The 19340-nt window shown below is 43.4% G+C and overlaps 1 protein-coding gene across 4 annotated transcripts in view; it reads right to left on the minus strand.

Moving 5' to 3' along the window:
• Window positions 1-19340, minus strand: part of NFIB (nuclear factor I B) — a 364276-nt gene that overhangs the window by 74630 nt on the left and 270306 nt on the right. For all 4 annotated transcript variants that reach the window (XM_086961396.1, XM_086961395.1, XM_086961397.1 and 1 more), the window contains 3 exons: window positions 18629-18760; window positions 14171-14349; window positions 2064-2199 (listed from right to left, as the gene is read on the minus strand). In XM_086961396.1, coding sequence (XP_086817522.1) covers window positions 2064-2199; window positions 14171-14349; window positions 18629-18760 — 447 coding nt within the window. The remainder of the gene's footprint in view (window positions 1-2063; window positions 2200-14170; window positions 14350-18628; window positions 18761-19340) is intronic.

Consider the following 19340-nt stretch of genomic DNA (forward strand, 5'->3'; position numbering starts at 1 on the left):
TGGCGTGTACCTAAAGGAGAGGTGGCATGTTTGCATGGTGAGAAGGTAGGAGGTACCTGTACCAATCTGACTTATTATCAGGGTCACATACTGGGCATCAGCGCGTGGACAGGAGTAGCAGGTGCTGTCCTTATGTTCCCTTTGAAAACCCTGGCTCTGCCCTGTCCCCCCCTTGGTCTTAGGGTCTTGAGGGCAGCGACTGGCACAGAACATACACAGGACTCACAGCCCTTCTTACTTTCTATCCTTTTTCACACTTTTCCCTTTCTTTACCAATTGGAAATAAGTAGGAGGCTATTAGCAGGCTAAGTAGATAGAGTTAGGAGTTGTGTCGCCTGGCAATGGGATAACACTGTGATTTTTTTAGTGGTTAAAGCATATCTGATATCACGTAGGTATCCATGATGAACCTGGGTCAAATCGACGCATTTATTTTCCCAGTTAAAGAATGCCCTAGCTCTGTGACCGTGTTTATCACCTCATGTCTAAGGAAGGCATAGGTTGGAAACTGAAGTCCAGGATCATGTCATCTCTTCTCCCACCTCGAGTGGCCCTGCTACATTGATCCCCTGCCCTGGCATCCTTAACAACAGCATCTCCGTTCCCACCACTGACACAGCCAGCCCTCGATCAGCGTACCCTAAAGAACACACTCATGACCCTGAAACATCCGCCGGTCTTAATAAACCAGAAAACACATCCCTTGGTGCTGATGCTTTTGAGGAAGGTGGCAGAGAATGTTTTACCATGGGCTCGTGCTGAAGTGACTAATAGATGGCGGATGAAGTTGAAACCACAAGACACCCATCAAGGTCAAGGGTCAAGATATTATTCTCCCTCCTGATTCAAAATCTAAGGGCTACTATTTATGTCAGTTTGTAAACAGAGGAAGGTGTTTATTGCATGCTGTGGTCTGCGCTGACACAAAGCTCCGATGCTCTTCACACAAGAATATTTGTGGCATTTTTCACTGTTAGAGAAAATAATTTCCATTTCTCTTAAAAAGATTGACTCATTTCCCAAGATTCATCACATCTGTGTTCTAAAGTCAATGTTACTGTTTAGGTCTTAACCCCTTTATATCTCTGTGTCTGGTTTTGTCTCCTAGAGCTAACACTTCTACTCATCACTCTCCCTCTCTCTCTCCTTCTCCTTCTCCTACTCCCATTCCCTATTTAAAATGAACTGTATGGGGCCCCTAAAGGCAGATGTCTGACTTGCCAGGCTCTAGGGGCTGCATTCCACCAGCACAATGGTGAAGTAAAGTTTTTTAAGGACACCAGTGACCCTGACAATGCCGATTTCTCAAGAAAAATGCCTCAGGGTTTTTAAATAATACCAGTCAAAAGGCAACATTTTACTTTTAGAAAACAATTAGGCTAATCACAATATTGTAAACATATATGAAAAGAGAAGGAACTGAGGCATGAGCACACCAGAAGCTCTTGCACTGAGCCTCTGTTTGTAATTAACTATGTTTGATGCCATTACATTAACAGAAGTGCAGACCTTGAAAGAATGAGTTACCCGATTTTATGTATTGAAGTACTTTTATGTTACTGAAGGGTAACGAAAAAAGTTTTTGACTGACTGACGAGTTACCCATATAACTAATTCAGGCTTATTGTATGAAATACCACAAACACAACTGAGGTGTACATTTTTCAGGCACTGCCACTCATGATGTTGGTGTTGGTCAACCCTTGGTTGGAATCCTTTAGAGAAACGAATGACCTATGCATAGATATATAGTTGGGGGTGTCCAAATGAAAACCTGATAGCAAACTGTGAAATGTGAGCACCAAACTCCACTGAAAACTGTGTAGGCGGCTGGGTGCATTCTCCCATCAGAGGCAGTAGGTTTTACATTAGGGCAGCAGCTGTGTGAGATGTCAGAGAAAGCTGAAAGCATTGTGCTTGTGGTCTAGTGGTGGAGCCACAAAGCCTTAAAGTAGGGAAGTTGGAGATTATGTATTACTTGCTGTGCCTGGCACAGCCACCGACACTTTGCTACGCACACTCCTAGTTCTCCAAGAGAACATTGAGTGGTGCAGCCGACTCACCTTCAGTGGATGTTGTGATGGGTTTTGTGTCCGTCATGGTGAGCGTCACCGGCCGCACTGCGCTGTGGTGGGGCGAGGGCGTCAACACTGGAGTGAAATGACCAGGCACCTTCCCTACTTGGCCACTGCTGTTGGGCTATGAAAGGAAGAAAGAGTCAGAGAATCAACAAGGTTGACATCAGCCTGTTGTTGTCAGGACAGCACTCTTAGTCACCGGCCTATTGTGAGATAGGACATTTTAATGTTGCTTCCTGCAAGGAAACACTATACGCCTTGAGGACAAACACAGCCAAATCAGGGAAGCAAACATGAGCAAAGCAGGGACACTGTAATGCTTCAGAGCCTCTTTGTAAACAATATAGTCAGTTGCTTCACAGTCAGTTCCACGCTGGAAACTGAGGAAACAATTGATTTTGATGATCGACTAACAAATGATTAGCAACGCTTTCAAAACTGAGTAACGTAATCAGAACATAGCGCTGTGAGTGTCTTTTGATTGTCAGATCATTTTAACGTTACAATAGTGATCAGCTACATATAACCGCAAACTTTGCGTACGCCAGAAGAAACAAATAATTGCAAAGAATGATACATAAATGTGTTCTTAAATACCTTTTTCTAATTTTCAAATTTTACTTTGACAGTAGATATTTACTGCAGCCCACAGGTGTGGTGGGGCATGTTCTCTCTTCTTGTGTTGCACCGATTCCCAGTTCCACTCCAGTCTATAAACCAGTCTATCACTCTTCGATCAGAATAATATGGCTTTCTCCAAATCTACAGTTGCGTCAAAGTTTTCATTTATAATTTGAAGGACTCAGATCAGAACTATAAATGTGGTGTCCATATCTTGGGCTCGTCGGATTTTAGGTGGTGAACAGCAGTGCAGCACTACTGTTTGCCAGGAAGGGCCCAGGGAGTATGGCAGAAGATGACTCGCAAAAATATCGTCTGAAAGAAACATTGCCCTAAATATAATTTACAAAAATATTATTCCAGTAGTGGTAGATTTTCTCTTATTAACCTAAATAGGATGATATTTTTGTAAACAATGTTTTGGACAAAATACTACCGTCAGATGATATTTTGGTTTACCGTAGATATCCTGGTACCACACCATGCACTGGCGATTAAAGGCAGTGGAAAGCAGTTCACAAACAATTGAGTGTGATTCACAAGCAGAGAAAACCCTAGAGATATGGGAATGTTTTGGAGCTTGTGACTGAGCAGTTCCAGTCCATGTCACATGTTTGTGAAAGAGTGTCTATGCTTTAACGGGTTCTTCCCGCCCTCGGCCCCTGCCCGTCTCCCACTAAAATGCAAGAATCAGGTTTGGTTTTAGTTTTGACAAAATCTGTTTCATTTGCCATTAGATCCTGTGACTGCTGGCTATGGCCCAAACTCCCGATTATGAGCATAGGTAGTGTCTATGGGCCCGATTCACAGAACTAACTTACGACAAAATCCTAAACTTCCTACTTTTGGTATTCACAGAAGGCATTTAGTAGTCTTAAGTTAGGATTTTGTCTTAAGTTAGGATTGTGTCTTAACTTAAACGTAAGTTTATTTTAAGTTTAACTTAAGACAAAACCCTAACTTCAGACAAAATCCTAATTTCAGACTACTTAATGCCTTCTGTTAATACCAAAAGTAGTAAGTTTAGGATTTTGTCGTAAATTAGTTCTGTGAATCGGCCCCTCTGTGATTAATCAACTATTGCAGTGTACTTCAGCACTAAAGAACAAGCTGGACGTCTGTCATTCTGGTGCACTGCCTCCCATGTTCTTGTGGTTTACCGGTCACTCATCCCAGAAAGTCTCCATGGCATCCTCCTAAGAGCTCATTTTCAGACGGTGTGCATGGCTCTGGTGTCACTGCCTCCGTTCTAGATAACCAAAAAATTCTCAAGTGCACCTTGCAGCCTGGACCACATGTAAAGAAGGCCCAGGAGACAGGAACCCCTGCAGCTTAAAGCCAAAGTCTCACTGGTTCCTCAAAGCTGGATTCTGCACCTTTACAGTCATCCTCAACTTCATTCCAGTTCACTTGTTAACACCAGTCTCACCACTACACCTCTTATCTTGCCTCTTACATGTGCCGATACGCCCCCTCGTCTCCTGTCTTGCTCCACTGATCCTCTATTCCATCCCATTCCGACTCTTATGCATCTCTTCTCACCAACACATGGCATGGCTCTCCCATAGATAACGTATTCGACCACAGGGAATCTGATGCCTGACTGAAAACATTTGAAAAAATCTTGCTGGCGCACACATGTCATACCTAATTATACAGGGACCGACCACTGACCATAATCGAATGTGGATATACTATTCTAACTCCATGGGTGCCTTGAAACTGGCTTGGGACATACGGCGTACCAAAGGAAATACCACGGTACCTTTAGATTTAGATGCATTCGCTTGAAAGTACCTGCATACACTCGGGGGACCCGTCCGCGTAGAGCTCTAATCCTCCCAGACATGGTGCTTTTCTGGATTTGTCAGGGTTTACCCAGACTGTGAGGACTGGACCGGTCCTCGCAGTGTGTGTTAAACTTGCACCCACTCACTCACTCTCTCTCTTCCACTGTAAACGCTAGAGCAGCAGAGCATGCATGGATAGCCAGCTCCGCTACCCTTGGCTAGATAGCTTCACAGGTCTAGACCTCATGCTATTTTCATTGCAGCTTGTATAAATATATTACATGGGTGTGCATACCATTTGTCCTGGCCTCACATTATTTGGGTTAGAATTTTTCAATTTAAAAATGTTAGTCATAAATAATAGGTTTTCCTTTGGCTGGGCCAAGCATTTTTCCCTTTGAGCAAATATTTTCATAAAGATCGTTAGCAGAAAACGTGTTGCTCAGGAGAACCCAGCACTCCCAGAAAGGTAAAACGACATTTCTGTTTAGCTCCTCATTTGCAAAGTAGTACCAGGGGATCCATGGGGTGGCCAAAAACAGGAGAGAGAAAAAAACACATACTAATTGGCTGGCCCTCAAAAGTACCACCAAACTTCTTCTTCACACCTCCTCAGTTGTGCAGATGCTGGACAATGGTACTAATTAGTTTTATTAACGTCTATAATTATCCACATTTTTTCTCATCTTATGACTGTGTATCATTTTTTTAGAGAGTGAAAACATGATGTTACAGCTATCAGAGAATTACAAAGTGTTAACAGGTTATCGGTGGACAGTTTATATTACTAGTGGCCCCATGGGTCAGGAATGAATAGGCAGCACCCAGCTCACGAGGTGCTGAATACTATTCTGATTCAATATATTATTTATTTCTGCCACCTTCTTCCAGGACAAAATGCATATGGAAGTCAAAAAACATAATTGTTTCCATGGAGAGCAAAGATTATAAAAACTTGCAGCTTATATTTTATATAAAGCTTTCCAACAGTCTGGCAACTTCATATCATTATGTATATCTGTTGCTAAACTGAGTCAACGCAATAGTACTCATTCAATTGATCTTGTAATAGGCGTGTTAAAAGTTGCTAAGTGCGCTGAATCTAAAAAATCTGTGAGCTTCGTAAAGGGCAAAGCTTTTTTAAAAAACTATATTTTTTTTTATAAAAGGGTGCAGTTTCATTGACACTTTGTGACGGTGTGAAGTAGTTCCGCTACTACAAGGAGCCAAACTGGCCAGTGGATGGATTACCATCCTCTCAGTGTCAGCCCTACATCCATTCCTCTGGCTCCGCCCATAGGTAAAATCCCATCCTTGCATTCTACCCGCATCACTCATCACGCTTCCGTGCTCCGCCTCGTTGGAGCAAAATCTCTAGCAGTCCCCACCTAGTGGGCATCCCTAACTCTAATCCGCCTCTCCCTAACGGTATCCCTAATCAATCGTCATACCTGCATAGGGAGGGCTTGAACGAGCTGTCCCATCCAGGGGACACACAATCTCAAGACATCTGATGCACAAGAGGTTGGTACACTATGCCTCAGACCCAGTCTGACGTACTCTGGAACTTTCACCAGCATCAATAATAATAATAATAATAATAATAAGACCATTTCTTAAGCGCCTGGTTACACCTATGACGGTGTGTCCCCGCGCTGAAAAACTACTGCTCCCAGATGAAGCTAAAACCAAGTTACACTAAAATCCTAGAATGTATCAGGAAGTTATTTACTTGGGAAAGAGATGAGTTTTTAGATTTTGTCTGAATCTTGTTTCGGAGGGCTCCATCCGAAGATTCAAGGGGAGGCTATTCCAGTGTTTGCTAGCCAAGAAACGGAAGGAGCTACCTCCCATTCTGGACCTGTGAACTCGGGGGAGTTTGAATAACATCACTCCAGCAGATCTAAGATTTCGGATAGGGCGATGGGTGATAAGGAGTTTTTGCAGGTAGTTTGGGCCTTTTCCCTGGGCAATACGATGAGCCATGCATAGTGCCTTAAATTTGATACGCTCCACAATGGGGAGCCAATGAAGTTTACGCAATGCCGTGGTACCGGATGCCCTACGTGGAAGGTTCAGTACCAAGCGGGCGGCGGCATTTTGGACACACTGAAGTTGTTGAATGCCTTTTTTGCTCAGGCCAAGGAGAAGGGCGTTGCCATAGTCCAGGTGCGGCGTGACTAGGGCGTGGATAAGTTTCTTCCTGGCACCAAAGGGGAGCAGGTCGAGAACTTTGCGGAGGGTTTTTAATATTCCAAAGCATTTTCCAGTGATTTTGCTAATTTGTTGCTTGAAGGAAAGCTCCGCATCAATTATTATTCCCAGGTTTCTGACAACCTCTGCTGAGCGGGGGATTGGCCCTAATTCCGTCGGCCACCAGTCCTGCGACCAGGTAGAGAGAGACTTACCGACCACTAGCAGTTCGGTTTTTTCGCCATTTAGGCGAAGGCATCACCTAGCTGAAACCTCCCGACTACACCCAATTTTGCAGAGCATGCATCTTAAAACCTTTGCCAACCTCTATTTTAGAAGCATGAATACCTTACACCTTCAAGACTTGCCAGTAAATTGATGTAGAACAAAAAAAATTGGCAATCAGTATACAAGACTTTCTTAATTGCTCCACAGATTTTAAACAATCATGGCAATTACTGTAGAACATCACAGCAGTTACCAGCAGTACTTAACAGAGGCTAAAAGGTGGTATACAAATACATTTAAAAGATACTGATTTTAATAATAGTAACCGTGTTAACATATGTTAATCCCCTCTACATCTGAAGTAATTCCTGGGTAATGGTATAATGGTATTACCTCTGTTGCGGCATTTTCAAACGTGACAGGGTTCAATTGGAGTGAAAGTAGAAAAAAATCAGGAACTAACTAAGCAAAACTAAGCAGGTGAAAAGATACTTTGTACATCCCTGTTTAGGTTGAAGCCTACCTGACAGCATAGCTGTCTGTTTGCAAATAGACTTCTAGAGGGCATTCTGAAAGCATGCCTAGGAATGTATTTTGTCCATTGCTTAACATTGACTTTGTGGATTGTAACTCACATTTGCTTCCTTTCTATTTGCTGGCTTTATTTGTTTTAGCCTGCCCAGCGTGTCTTTGTCCCTCGCATGGAGCATAGCCTGTTTACCACCTCTATGGCTTGCTCCTTGTATTCTTCCATGAGTGCTTGCTTTCTGTAAGAGGTCTTTAAATGTTGCTCTTATCTTGACACATGTGCAGCGCATTGAAAGATAGAGGCCAAATGCCAGGCTCTGTCTTCCAAGGGAGCTTGGTGTTTATTTTTCTTTTTTCTGACTTTAAAGTGAGAGGATTTACGTTACAATCTTGCAGGATTACTGGGGGTGGAAAAGAAAAGTATTTTTTCTAGTACACAACAAAACTTAAATGTCTGTAACTGAACAGTGCAAATATTTCAGAATATATCAGAATTAGGAAAACACGAATGAAGCACTTTTTTGTAACTGAAGTGTGATGGAAACAAATATTTTAACACGAAAAAATAATACACTAGGCGATTTATCGTTTGTGCGCTGTTTAGCTTTATCAGTAAAACTGTATGTGTGAATGTAATGGTCATTTCAATAGAAAATGTGTTCTCTATAACGGCGGTGCACTACCACACCATGCATACTCCACTTTATGCTACTCCAAGCTACTACACTCTATGACACTCCACTCCATGACACAACATGACACTCTACTCTATGTCACTCTATGGCACTCCAATTCATGACAGTCCACTCTATGACACTCTACTCCACTTCACTCTATGCCACTTTACTGTACGCTATTTCACTCTATGCCACTCAACTCTACCACACTCTATACCACTCCACATTACTCCATACAGTCACACTCCACGCTACGCACCTCCGCTCTACAACACTTTAAGTCACTTTACTCTATGCCACTCCACCATACGCCCCTCCACTCTATAACACTCTACTCTATTCCACTCTGCACCACTCCACTCTACGACATTCTACTTCAGTCTATGCCACTTCACTCTGGGCCACTCAACTCCACTCCACTCTATGCCACTGCACTCTATACCAATCCACTGTATGACACGTCATTCTATGACTCTACTCCACTCTATGCCACTCCACAACACTTTTCTCTACTCAACGACACTCCACCCTACTCTCCTCCATGATACTTTACTCCAATCTACGTCCCTCCGATCTACAACCCTCTAACTCCACTTTACATCAATCCCCTCAATGACACTCCACCCCACTCTCCTCTATGATACTTTACTCCACTCTACGTCCCTCTAATCTACAAGCCTCTAACTCCACTTTACAACACCCCACTCTACGACACTCTACACCCCTCCAATCTAGGCCCCTCCACTCTACAACACTCTACGACATTTTACTCCACACTATGACAGCCTACTCCACTCTATGCAATTCCCTCTATGCCACTCAACACCACTTTACTCCACATTATGCCACTCCTCTCTACTCCATACGACACTCCAAACTACAACACTCCACTCTACAACACTCTACTCTATGCCAATCCATAATACGCAAATCAACTCTGCTCTACTCCATTCTACACTACTATATGTCACCCTACTCTATGATGCGGCATCACTCTACTCCACTTTATGCCACTCCACTCTACACCCCTCCACTCAATGACACTCTATTCTAGAACACTTCACTCAACAACACGGCACTCTATGCCACTACACTCTACAACAAGCCACTCTACGACACTCCACTCTACAACATCACTCCTCACCACTCTAGGCCACTCCACCCTACGACAGTGCATTCCACTCTACAGCACTCCACTTTACGCCACTCTATGCCATTTCACTCTATGCCACTCCACTCTATGGCATTCTACTCCAATATCTGCCCCTCCACTATGCACCCTTCGACTCTATGACACTTTACTCCACTTTACAGCACATCACTCCACTCCAAAGCACCCTACTCTATGCCTCTGAACACCACTCCATTCTCCTCAATGCCACTTAACTGTTAGCCATGCTGAACAGCAGACAAACTGGTGTACAACAAGACTTAAATACATTGGCAAAGCCAATAGATCTTACATAGACAAGACCTACTGGCTTTGCCAATGCTTGTTGAATTTGTAAATTGCGGGTGGCACACAGACGTCTGCAGCAAAAGCATTTACAGAATCAGATTATCTGAGATGCACATAGACCCACGGCTCTGGAAATCATGATTCTCAGGGAGGTCTACAGCTTCACTGCCGCTTCACAAGAGCATTTGTTTCAAATATCATGGCCGTCAATTTTTAATAAATGGACTGATTGACCTTCCAGGCTGCTCGCCACAGATAATTTGTTGCAGTTAGCATGAAGGGAAGAAAAATGTCTTATGATCTCTGCAGTGTAAGCCTATGACATCAGTGGCTTTTCACAATTGTTTTCCCATCACATTGTATTGAACGGGATAGCTGACTCGCAGTAACCAATGCAGATAGCGGCCATGTAGCGACATTTCAAAATGGCTCAGTAGACTAGAACACTACACAGAGGCCTAAACTGGGAAGCTACATGAGCACATTATGGGGAGGTGCTCACAGGAAGGAGCTCCATAAAGAGAAGGGGTTCAGAGTATCTGCCCTAGCCTCTCCCAGCACATCCCTTGCCACCACAAAGGGGCAGCAGGGTAACATATCTGATGGTAGGGAGGAATAACTCGATAAGCCACACTCTCCTGAAATTAATGCTTTGAGTTGCAAGGGACATACGGACAGTTTTTACAGAGGGAAAGAACATTGGTTACTTGGTTACTCTTATGAAACACACCTGATCCCAGTCATATCACCCAGCTACCCATGCTTGATGTCTGGAAAAACACAATTGCTTGAGCATGTGAGTGGGAAGCTCTCACACAAAAGAAATTGTCAACTTTTTATGCAACATTGTGTCACTTCTTTAAAAATTGCATTAAGTCTAGTTATAGTATCATTGGGTAGCCTGGGCTCCTACAACCGTGATCTACAGGCATCCACCAACTCAGAGGGTCAATGTCCAGGAGTGGTGATTCAGCTTTTTCATCCTTCCACTGTCTGTTAATTAAGAACCATGTACCCGGCATTACTAACAGCTATTCTTTACAGGGAAAATAAGTGAGTCAGGCTGTTGTGTGATACGTGAATGGATCAGTTTTATATTAGCATTATACAAAAAATATTCCAGAGGAAAATAATGAAAAACAATTTAGAGAAAAAATGGTCTTCCTGCACAGTTTTTTGTGTGAAAGAAACATGGCCCTAAGTACGAGACCACTTAAATGTTACAAACACCTTAATTTGCAAAATCACTGAGTTTGTTTCGGCAAAAAGTTGTTGTACCAAATATTAAACCCTTTTTGTGATTTGGAGAAGACTTTCTGAATCACAAAAGATGATTTGTGACATTCTGAATCGCAATTTGGGGAGGGGGGGGGGGGATGAATGAGTGTCCCCCACCAATTTGTGGTGTAGCAATGGCTTGCGACTACACTACCAATCGTAAACTACTGAAAAATAATCAGCCTCTAAGGTGTATGAGCCAGCTTGCTCCATGCATATGTTAGATTTATTATTTCTGTATTTACATTTTGGACTCAAAAGCAATGCAACAATGTCCTTTGGATTTTAGAAAATAACTTCTATATTAATTGTGGAAATTGTAGCTTTTTCGTGATTTCAGAAACAGTGGCAGTAAAGGCTGCCTTCCCCCAGTGCTTTAAAATTCAAGGCGCACAGCGTGAGGGTGATATGGGACTTTCTGTCCGGCTGAAAAAGCAGAAACTAGAGCAGGAATTGAAGATTACATTAGAGGCCCTGGAACGAGTCCAAGTATTGACAGAACAATGCTCGGCTGCTGCAGTCGGCGCTGCTGCCCAGTAACACCGGGTGCAGCTTCTGCAGTGAAAAGGGGCCAGCTATCGCAGGAATGGTCCCACTAAAGACCCAATACAAATGAAAAGCCCCTGAACACAGATGTTCAAGAGTAGCATCAACATACATATTGTCATGGAACAGGCAGTGAGTAAACCCAGCAACCAGTGGAGAAAAACAGAAAACGAAATACCATTTACCAAAGGCCAATTGTATTGTATTGTAATTAAGACTCCCAGTTTTCCGTTTTTACTGATTTTTACAGATAAATACAGACCGAAACCAATGTGTTTCCTGTCTGCATTTATTTTAAAAGCGGATAAATACTGAATATTGTGCTTTTTTGTTTGTGAAAGACTCTCCTCGCTGTCTGTCAGGTATTTCAGGCAACAACTGATTAGCTAGACAGATAGGAGTTACAAAACAGGATCAGATTTCCTTAAATACTAGCATAAATTAACATATATTTGTATTATAAACCTACTCTGTACCTATTGGTGCAGTTTTATGTTATATGTGGTTGTTTAATTTGCTAAATGCAACAGGCTTCCACGTATGAGTGGACGTCTAAGAGTCAAATACATGTGAAAATATACCATTTTACGACTCCATTTATCCTAAAAACACAAAATAAATATGGATAAATATCAATAGGAGGGCCAAAAAGTAAATATGGATAAATACAGACGGAAATGTTAAAAAAATAAATACCATAAAACCGGGAGCCCTAATTGTAATTGCACTTCCGACCCATGACGAGGCGTTGAAGTGCATTTTTGACGAGTAGCACGCTACTCTGGAACCTATAAAGGATTAGTGGTGAATTAGTATAATGAAAAACTAAAGTAATTTGTATGGTGGATATGTTAATCTGTTATTTGGATTGAGAAGGATAGTGGAGGAATGGAAGAGGGAAGGGCTTGCATTTACATGGCGCTTCCTACCCCTGATGAGGTATTAAAGCACTTTTCGGCGAGTAGCACTCTAATGCATCCAAATGCATAAAAGATGTCAAAATGAGGCAGAAAGCTTTTACAGAAATATTATAAAAATCCATTTTAATAAAAGGTGGGACTTAAACACTGAGAGACAGTAGCACTTGGAAAGACAGGACAAACATGGAGACTGTTAAGGGTCTTTGTCTCATGAGTAGGGGTGATCTGTGCACACAGGAAGAGTTTGGGCCCAGAGTACGTATTGCTCACACTGTCTTGGTATATGCCATAGCACACCCTTAGCTAGGTTCCCCCTCGGTACAAACTGAGACACTGTGCCCGATTACAAAAAATGGGCAGCCTACCTTTAACAGTCCACGCCTGCGCTTAAAGTGTGCTTTAAATAAAGAATGAGCTATGGTAATGGTGAGAAATGAAACAGCATCTCTCTCTCTTTTACTGAAGGAGTATCAGACTGTCTTATAAGAGGGGAACGCTATCCTCCCTGCAGGTGGGTGCAATGAGTTACTACGTATGCTTGCAGGAGGATGCCTGTTGAGTTCCTAGGAGCCCGCGCCCCCATCCCTTTAAAATATAGGTGGTGCAAAGAGACAGCACACTGACAGTCCCTGGTGCACCTTACATACCATCAGACACCAATGTTTCAGTATTGAACTATGTGATCAGAAGAAAAAGCAAGTCACCTGAGTTGACGTTACTCTGCAGTTCTGTCTATAAAAGAAGAATCCATCTGATTCACCAGCTAAGTGTTGCTCTGGCAAAGCTTCTGTCTGACCCTCCCAGAGCTCTATACACATATGCCCTTTGGAATATTGATCTAACACAACTCTCTGGCCTTCCTGAGGCTGGTTTCTCTCAGCCTCAAAAACATGAACACACACAAAAATGTCCAGAGATCTGAGTGACAAGAGGAAGATGTCCAGCACCTTTAATCAAGAACATAAATGTGGTCTCATTAGTTGATGCGTTTACCACTTATTAAATGTGGACAATATGGATGGTAAACAGTACTATATTTGTAACCTGGGAAAGACATGGAGTTTATATCACTATTTGTCATCAAACGAGTGCAGCGTAGCAAGTGGGAGATTTTGTTACAGTAAGCTGTCACGGGTATGCGTATCGAGTCATGACTACCACACTTCAGACCTTGAGAAAGAGGAAACTGGGCCACAACGAACACAAGTGCAATCTGATGGGGTAGATCACAACCATGGTGATGATGAATACAAAATTGTTGGGCATCTTCTTCAGGATACAGTACAAATGAGGCTGTTCACTTTGTTGTATGCTCTAATTGGTAGCGGGATGCGTCTGGGTGGAGCTTTCCATTTCAGAAACCATGTACATGGCCTACCTATTCTGGCACTTCCTGGAATAACCTCCCATTGTTCAGATACATTTCAATTTCCTTGTCACTGGTTTCTGGTCATGTTATAAACCTAATGTGGTGCTCCAAATGTAATTGGTGATGCTACACAAATACTTCTCGTTTAACGTCGGAGTTGCATTCTTATCTATGGTATTTTTCCTTTTTGGGTTACTTGGAAAGTGCCTAAATACCTCTTAGTGGTATGCCATGTGCATATGTACTGAGCACCTACACTTCTTTAATTTGAAAGGGAGAGCACCTGCACTTCTCAGCACTGTTGCAATACATTTAATGGGACAGTACCAGCACTTCTCAGGAGTAAACAGGAAATCTAAAGAGTGAGTAGCTACACTTCTATGTCTCCATTTAAGGCATTGCTTACTGAAGTTTCCTAGGCCAGGATGACATTTTCATAGAAAGGCTCATTTTCATTCACACTACAAATCCTACATTGATTACCTGGCTCGTCTGTGGACTGGACGGGTCGTACGACGGGCCGTAGTTCTTCAGATTATCCTGAGGGTTCAGGTGCGGAGGATATCTGATCGTCGAATGAGAGAAGTACGTAGAAGGTGTTGGAGGAAGAATAGATTGTGCTGAAAATGGCAGCGGTGACGGTGAACTTCTGCTTGAGATGACTGCAGGGGATAAAACAGAGATAAACACATACAATCATATTTATATGCATCTACAGTGAAGTGTTTGTTTTATTTTTGCCAAGTTACTAGCAGCCCACTCTTGGGTTGTGTGGAGAAAACAATAACGCTGGCCACGAACTGGCAAGACTTGCTCTTAAAAAAAAAGAGTAAAAGACAGAAATAATTAATCAAAACCATTTCAAAATGCTAACTCTCCCGAGGGCCTTGACAGCACAACTTTCCCAGATCTGCAAGTGCTGAGGTCGGCTGAAACAGTGAGTGGATTACACCATGGTCTGATTTAATGCCTCTTGAAATGAAACAGTGTTTCCCAGTAGAAAACATTTTTCATCCGCAACGTATTTCTCTCAAGAGTCTTGCAGCATCTAAAGGGAACCATGTTACTTTCTGCAGCCAGACACCAAGGCCAGTCTCAGCCACTGTTGTCCTGTGGGAATGGCCCTGGGAGCCCAAGGGTGCCTTTTCTTCTTTGACAAGGTATACTCATGCTCTGGTGGCAAGCAAGGGGACACAGGGAGGTGGACAGTGCTTCATTTATGAAAGAAAGAGTGCCGGTGCCTGAAGCTCTGCTCAGAAGCCCGTGGCTGGTGTAACTAAACCTTGGGGTGCCCAATACCAAAGTTGTTAGTCTTAAAAACTCCTCAGACAGTCCCTGCCCCTTTATTTCACTCCTGCAAGGTTCCAGCTTTCTCCCTTTCTGATGCTTGTTTTCCATCTTCTCTTCCTCTGTCATTCCGATTTGTGTATTTTTTTGTCCTCTATTTCTTTCTGTGAATATCTAATATGGAAAAATAAGTGACAGTGGCACCCACTGGCAACCACCGGCTCAAATTAAGTACTGGAGGTGAAAGGCAAGGCTGGAGTGGGGGAAGAGGACTTCCAGCAGTCGAGTAGCAAGGCCTGGCCAACTCTCATTAAAATGTAAACATATTTTGAATCAAAGACATTGCAAAAGATACTCTAGAACAAAAAAATGTGTGCCTAAATATAAGAGCATTCTATCCACAATATATTTCACTGCCTGTTACTTTAGTTAGGAGAGTGCAACGATAAAAATGCAAGTAAACACAATGAGTGCCAAGATGCTCATACCTGTCAGAATTTGTAATAAGCATGCCTAAAATATAGGCAGATGGGCTGATTTACTAGTTGGAACAAGTGCTGTGGTGGTATGGAATGGATTCTGCATCTACATGGGATCAAGCTCGAGGTCTAGGGTTCTTTAAAATGTTGTTTAATATTGCTCTGTGTTTTGATAACTAATGCAAAATATGGTACTACTACTGTAACCACTGATTCTACTCCTACCTAGACCCCTAGACCATCTGCTCTGGAAATTGCACTCTATCCAACTGGATTACAGCAAACTGCTGACGCATAACACCTGTGTGGACTTCAGAGGGATTTCAAGTGAAACCCTGAGGTTCTCCTGAGAAATGAAGAATTACTGGGAAAATCTATGGTTCTACATGTTGTCATCATGCAAAGAACCGAGGTTCTTGATCGTTATGGGAAAAGGAAGGTTTTCTAAACTCTTCCTTGGATGACATCAGTCAACTTTATGTCAAGAGGTTTTCTTCCCAGTGAACATATGTCCTCCATGGATAACTACAACATTAGACACCATACTCTGGATCAATGGTGTTGCCAAATGCAACATACCGGTAGAAAGATGTAAAAAAAAAAAAGTTACGAAAATTTAATTGGAAGTTGTTTGTGAAATTGTAGTGAGGATTTACTTATAGGAATTCAACTATTGTGCTTAGTGAGAGAAAGACAGCAAGCCACACTTAAGAGTGTGAATTTAACAACCCTGTAGGGAATCACAAGTTGATACAATGATAAGAGGGCCTAATGAGTCTTGCTTTGTATGTCCTTCATTTCCTGAAAATCGGGGATCTGTGCTAACACCTTAGTCTACAGCTACAAAGAATGCATCCTCTTCTTCCTTCACAGATTCTAGCGCCAACAACGATAGCTTGCACCGTGGAACACACAGTAAGACAAAACACCTGCTGGCCAAGCTTAGGTTAGCCTTCAGAAAACAACATGTAGGTGGCAAGGGTTCTGCTACAGTTGCTTGTTTGAAATGTATTGAGGGTTCAGTCGCAGAGGCACTGAAGGGAATTTCATTAGTTGCAAAATTCACTTTGGTGTTTATCCATGCTATCGTGTCATGTAAGCCACCTACTTCAGGCAGCTGTGTAAGAAGGTTCAAATGTGACACCTGCTGATTCTGTGGTAACCCTTACCGAGTGGAACAGCAAGGAGTATTATGATTCTCTTTTAATTATGCATGGAGTAACTAAATGTTAAAGGCCAGTGTGTATACTGTTCTTCCCTACTTCCCCTCCTACCTTTCCATCTGATAACAGATTGTTCACATGGGCACCTTCAACCCACAAAAATCCTGATCGCCTTTGGAGCCCCCAGGGCTCCATACTGTCTTTTGTCATTTTCAACCTTCACTTGGAGCCACTTGCTGCTCTACTCACAGATAACAGCACCAAGATTTAAAAGTATGCAGATGATATACAACTCTATTTGAAAGTCTCCACCTCTTCATTTATCCAATGCCTCAAACACTGCTTACACATTATCCAGCCCCACACCTGAAGCTCAACCCAACCAAGACAGAATTCCTGTTACTTGCCAAGAATAACAAACAAGATACAGTACAAACTTGGATCAATGACATTAAACAAGATGGCTTGAAACCCGACTTTCACCAAATGCTAAGTGACTTGGATTCAACCTCACCCTTAAGGAACACACCATCAAAAAAGCAGAGATTGCCTGGAACCAGCTCTCTTCTAAAGAAAGTCAAACTGTTTCTTCCATAACGCGACTTCAGAAATGTTGTTCAAGACCTCATACTCTTGCATTTGAATGTTGGTGCTGCCCTACTCCAAGGCCTCCCATACCCCACAAGGGCACCCCATAGAGACGTATTACCCCCTGCAGCATGACTCACCCAGGGCCTGAAGAAATATGATCACATCACCTCCATCCTAATGGAACTCCATTGGCTCCCCTTGCAGGCTTGCACCATCTTCAAAAGCAGTTGCGTTGGGTACAAAACTATCTCGACCAACACACTTGCTTATCTTTCTGACCAGCTCACCATATCTGGTGGCTCTGGGCTCACTCACAACCAGTACACATCAGACTGCAGATTAAGAAGTCTAGAAAAGTAAAAACAACACAGCAGGTCTTTTCCGTCTATGCCCCCAAGATCTGGAACAACATCCCTGTATCCATTAGGACCACCCCAAGGCTGCTTAAATTTAGGAAAGAGTTGAAGACTCACCTCTTTAACCACATCCATGCTGCTGACGAGCTCAGCTCGTCATGGAGGACAGAGGAGCTGCACTGATGACGAGCTAAGCCGTTGGAATGTTCGCACGCGGGGCTAATTTCCCCGCTGTGCTGAACTTTCCAAAAACTGGTGGGGCCGTGACGAGCTCAGCTCGTCATGAGGACAGCTCCGCTGTACTCCATGACGAGCTGAGCTCATCACCAGCATGGGGGCGCTGCGCGTGGCCCCCCTCCCCCGCACAGGAGGTGAAAAACCCCTGCAGCGAAGGGGTTAAGGAACACTACATCGCAATGCATTAACAGTGCACAACTCAGTTTCCTCTCCTATTAGTCGATGCCTTTATGCTTTTCTTTGTCCATGTACAATGCTCCGCTGCCCTAAGTGTAGATTAATGCTATAGAACTTCCATATACATACATAAAAATATACGTACATATGTACATAATGCATACATATACCTGAACATGTGTGCAAGGCTCAAGCCTAGTTAGGCCGTGACTTACAATCAACTCTCTTCTCCTGGTGCACAATGTTGAAAACCTTAGGTTTGCCCATACATTAACGCTCAACTTAACAACACACACTCTATATGTTGAAGTCTTATCCGGGCAATCTCCCTGCAGCACACCCATTCGAAGAAACAGGTGCAATCCCACTGGGTCTGATTAATACGCCAAATACATGCCTAATAAAACATGCAAGAGCATGCCCCATTCTTGCCACACGAAGCCCATCTTTGACCCTTGGGTCTGCACTGGCATGAGATCTCTGCTAAGGACAGAGATAACTGCCAACAAACGATGGCAGAATTCAGAAACACCCGCCATACATACCCTGCCCGCTCCAGCCACCACAATCAGCAAGCATCCCACCCGCCCCCCAGTGTGGACCACTCAAATAGACAAGCGAGGTTCTCTTTTGGACCAATGTCATCCTTACCACTGTGTCCTACGCCTGGGATTCCGGGGTGATGATGCTGGGGGAAAGTGCTCAGTCTGGGCGAAGAATCTTGGGGCGACGTCGGGCTAAATAATGGCTTGTCAGGCTTCTTCATCGTAGGAGAAGACATATCTGGTGAAGAAATAAAGAAACAGCATGAACACCCAAACTCCTATAAGCACCTGTGCCAGGCGTACATATTTACTCTATATGAGCTGAAACATACACCTGTGTTTAATTACTGGGGTGCTGCTTTTCACATTAATTTATAGAGATGGATACAATTTCAACTGCCCACGACCTGGCTGCATTCCAACAATGCCAGGCATGCACCAGGGTAGAAAAACAACAGCAGGCACCCACCAGCCCGGCGAGGACGCGCCATCGCACCACAACCACTACTTCTCACAGTCAGGAACATGACCGAAGCCACATCGAGCCGGCAACACTCTGGTGGCAGGGGCCAAACAAATACTTCCGTGAAATAACGCAATAATAAGTTCCATTTTTTTGTAAAAGTAGGCTTTGGCCGAAAAGAAAGGGGCCAGTGATGGTGCGCGCGCGGAGGGAGCGGCGGAAGGTGGGCGCCCACAAAGGAGGCCTTTGTTCCGCCTCTGGGCTCCGGGCGGAACGTCCGGCCCTCGCGCCTGCGTCTGGCTGAAGCGGCAGTGAAAGATTCCTCATGCTCCTTCCGGCGACGTTGATGGATTCC

This window comes from Lissotriton vulgaris, chromosome 3_1 (genome assembly GCF_964263255.1).
Source record: "Lissotriton vulgaris chromosome 3_1, aLisVul1.2, whole genome shotgun sequence".
Classification (NCBI taxonomy): Eukaryota; Metazoa; Chordata; class Amphibia; order Caudata; family Salamandridae; genus Lissotriton; species Lissotriton vulgaris.